General features: G+C 59.3%; 1 protein-coding gene across 1 annotated transcript; it reads right to left on the reverse strand.

Moving 5' to 3' along the window:
- Window positions 1–4: 4 nt before the first annotated feature.
- On the reverse strand, window positions 5–2856 carry LOC113941847 (alpha-actinin-4-like; the record flags this gene model as incomplete). The annotated part of the gene is made up of 6 exons (XM_027632989.1): window positions 2692–2856; window positions 2170–2349; window positions 1625–1771; window positions 1256–1336; window positions 226–384; window positions 5–28 (listed from the first exon to the last, which is right to left on the reverse strand). Coding segments are annotated over exons 1-6 (756 nt in total), but the record flags the coding sequence as incomplete, so codon positions are not given.
- Between the last annotated feature and the right edge of the window lie 389 nt (window positions 2857–3245).

The raw sequence follows: 3245 nt of genomic DNA on the forward strand, positions 1-3245 counted from the left end.
GCCGCAGCTCCGCCGCCGTGATGTAGTTCTGGGAACGGCCCGGAAAGCGGGAATGAGGCGGGAAAAGGGGGGAGAAGCCAGGGGGGAAATGGCTCCCGGAGTCACCAATTCAGCCCCGGGATTCCCAAACCTCAACAAACCGCTCCCAAATCCCACCGTGGTGTTCCCAAACCCCCTGCCCCCTCTCCCATTCCCAAACCCGCCGGCGTTCCCGGTTTTCCTCACCTTGTCCCCGGCCAGGACCCGGAAGCTGTTGATGACCTGCTCCGCCGTGTCCGTGTCCGTCGTTTCCCGGGACATGAAGTCGATGAAGGCCTGGAATGTCACGCTCCCGCTGCCGTTGGGATCCACCACGGCCATGATCCGCTGGAATTCTGCGTCACCCTGGGGGGGAGCGCCGCGGTCAGGAATTCTGGGGTTTTTCCCGAGAATTCCGCAGCTTTTCCTGCTCATTTCAGAGCTTTTCCAGGGATTTTTCAGAGCTTTTCCGGGGATTCCCGGTGCTTTTCCCACCAATTCTGGAGCTCCTCCGGGAATTCCACAGCTTTCCCAAAAATTCCAGATATTCCCCAGGAAATTCCAGAGCTTTCTCAGGAATCCTGGAGCTTTTCAAGGGATTCCAGAGCTTTTTTCCCCCCCTGGGGATTCTGGAGCTTTTCCGGGACATGCAGAGCTTTTCCAAGGTTCCAGCGCATTCCCAGCCCCGTCCTCCTCTCCCCCCTCCCCAAAAAATGGGAAAAAAAGGTGGAAAAGGGTGAAAAAAAAGTTGGAAAAGCCAGAAAAGGAGTGTTACCAGCCCGGATCCGGCAGGGCCCAGGAGGGCACGGAAATCCTTGGAGTCCGTGCGGCGCTTCGGCTGCGGGAGGAGGAGGAGGAGGAGGAGGAGGGAGAGCAACAGGAACAGGGAGAGGAGGAAGAGGAAGAGGAAGAGAAGAAGCAGAAAATCCATTAGAAGAGGAAACTGGCCCGGAAATGGGGAGGAAGAGGAGCAAGGAAAGGGAAGGAAAGGAAAGGAGGGAGGAAGAGGAGCAAGGAAGGAGGAGGAGAACAAGGAAAAGGAAGGAAAGGGAAGAGGAGGAGGAGGAGGAGAAAGAGCAGGAGGGAGGGAAAGGGAAGGGAAAGGATCCATTTGAGGAGGAAATGGCTGGAGGAGCGGGAGGAGGAGCCCGGAAGGGGAGGAAGAGCCGTGGGAAGAAGAGGAAGAGGAGGAGGAGGAGGAAGAGGAGGAGGAAGAGGAGGAGGAAGAGGGCAGTACCTGCCGGTCGTTCTCGACGTCGTAGCCCAGACTGATCAAACAGGCCTTGAACTCCTCCGGGCCCAGGGACCCCCCGTGGTCCTGGAAAACAGGGAAAAGTGGGAAAAATGGAGCAGGATAAAGGAAAAATTGGAAAAAGTGGGGAAAAACAGGGGGAAAATGAAGGCAAAACGGGGGGGAAATAAGGGAAACCAGGAGGAAATTCCCACGTTCCGAAGTGGGAACAACCCCGTGGGGCTGCTCCGGGTGGGGATCTGGGGTGTCACCCACAGGTCCATGAGGGATCCCAGCGATCCCAACAAATCCCTGGGGTTCCCGGGATCCCCCCTGATCCCTGGGACCCCCCTGGATCCCCCCTGGATCCCGGACCTTGTCGAAGTGGTTGAAGGAGGCCCGGAATTCCTGCATCTGCTCCTGGCTGATCCCTTTGGCGTCGCGGGTCAGGATCTGGTTTTCCACCTCGTTGATGGTCCGGGCGATCGTCGTCAGCAGCTGCTCCCACCCCACCCGGAGGTGCTGGAATCCGATGGGAATGGTGGGAATCAGGGATGGACCCACCCCCAGGAGGGGATCCGGGACCCCCGGGATCCCTCCCTGACCCTTCCCGGCCCCTCAGGGAGCCCAGATCCCGCTGGGATGCTCCCAGATCCCGCTGGGATGCTCCCAGATCCCGCTGGGATGACCCCAGATCCAGCTGGGATGACCTCAGATCCCGCTGGGATGCTCCCAGATCCCGGTGAATTCCCCCAGCTCCCACCTCCATGGGAGTGCTGGTTGTCGAAGATCAGGGGCCTCCTGCCCATCCCAGGATCCCTCCAGGATCCCTCCCTGCCCATTCCCAGCCCCTCAATGAGCCCAGATCCTGGTGGGATGTTCCCAAATCCCTGTGGATTTGGGATGTTCCCAACTCCCACCTCCATGGTGTAGTTGGAGTGCTGGTTGTCGAAGATCAGGGCCTCCTGCACGAGCTGGTGCTGCTGCTCCAGGAGCTCCAGGTTGGGTTTGTACTCCACGATGTTCTCCTCGTACTCCTTCAGGTGGTTCAGCTGATCCTCCAGGGTCCCGTTCATCTCGATGGAGATCCGGCCGATTTCCTGGGAAAACGCCACATTCCAGCCCCGGATCCGGCCCCTCCCGGCCCTCCCACACCCCGGGATAACGCGGATACGGAACATTCCGGGGCCGGTTCCTCCATTCCCGGCTTTCCCACCGCCCCCCTGAGTCTCCCCCCAGGTCCCAGAGCCCAGAATTCCATCCCGGTTTTCCAGGAGAACATCAGGACACTGGTGATCCACACATCCAACCCCTTCCCGACCCTTTCTGACCCGGGATAACACGGACACGGCCCATCCCGGCGCCGGTTCCAGCATTCCCAGCCTCTCCCAGCCCCCGGATCCGGCTGGATCCCGTTGGATCCCGCTGGGATGATCCCTCACCTCCATCTTGGTCTGGATCCAGGGCCCCACCCTGTTGGCCTGGCTCCCAAACTGCCTCCGGAGGTGCTCGTTGGAATTCTGCCGGTTCTGCTCCTCCTGCAGCGCCTGGTCCCGCTTGGGAACCAACTGCTGCACCTGGAACACGGAAAACAGGGAAAAACCCATGGAAAACCGGGAAAAAACATGGGGAGAAACCGCCGGAAAACCGGACTGGGAAGTCCCCGGGGGAAAAGCGGGATGGGGTGGGGGAAACGCAGGGAAAAACTGCCGGGAAAGTGGGAAGGGGTTGGAAAAGCTGGATGGGAAACCAGGATGGGGTTGGGAAACTCCGGGGATTTCCAAGTGGAGGGACTTGGGAGTGAATTTGGGAAGGGGTTTGGGAACAGAGGGATTTGGGAATGGAGGGGTTTGGGAGTGACTTTGGAAAGGGATCCAGGGATGGAGGGGTTTGGGAGCAGATTTGGGAATGGAGGGATTCAGGAGTGGATTTGGGAATGGAGGAGTTTGGGAGCAGATCCAGGAGCAGATTTGGGAATGGAGGGATTCAGGAGCAG

The sequence above is a fragment of the Corapipo altera genome, unplaced genomic scaffold (assembly GCF_003945725.1).
Source record: "Corapipo altera isolate COAL_440 unplaced genomic scaffold, ASM394572v1 120616, whole genome shotgun sequence".
NCBI classification, from domain to species: Eukaryota; Metazoa; Chordata; class Aves; order Passeriformes; family Pipridae; genus Corapipo; species Corapipo altera.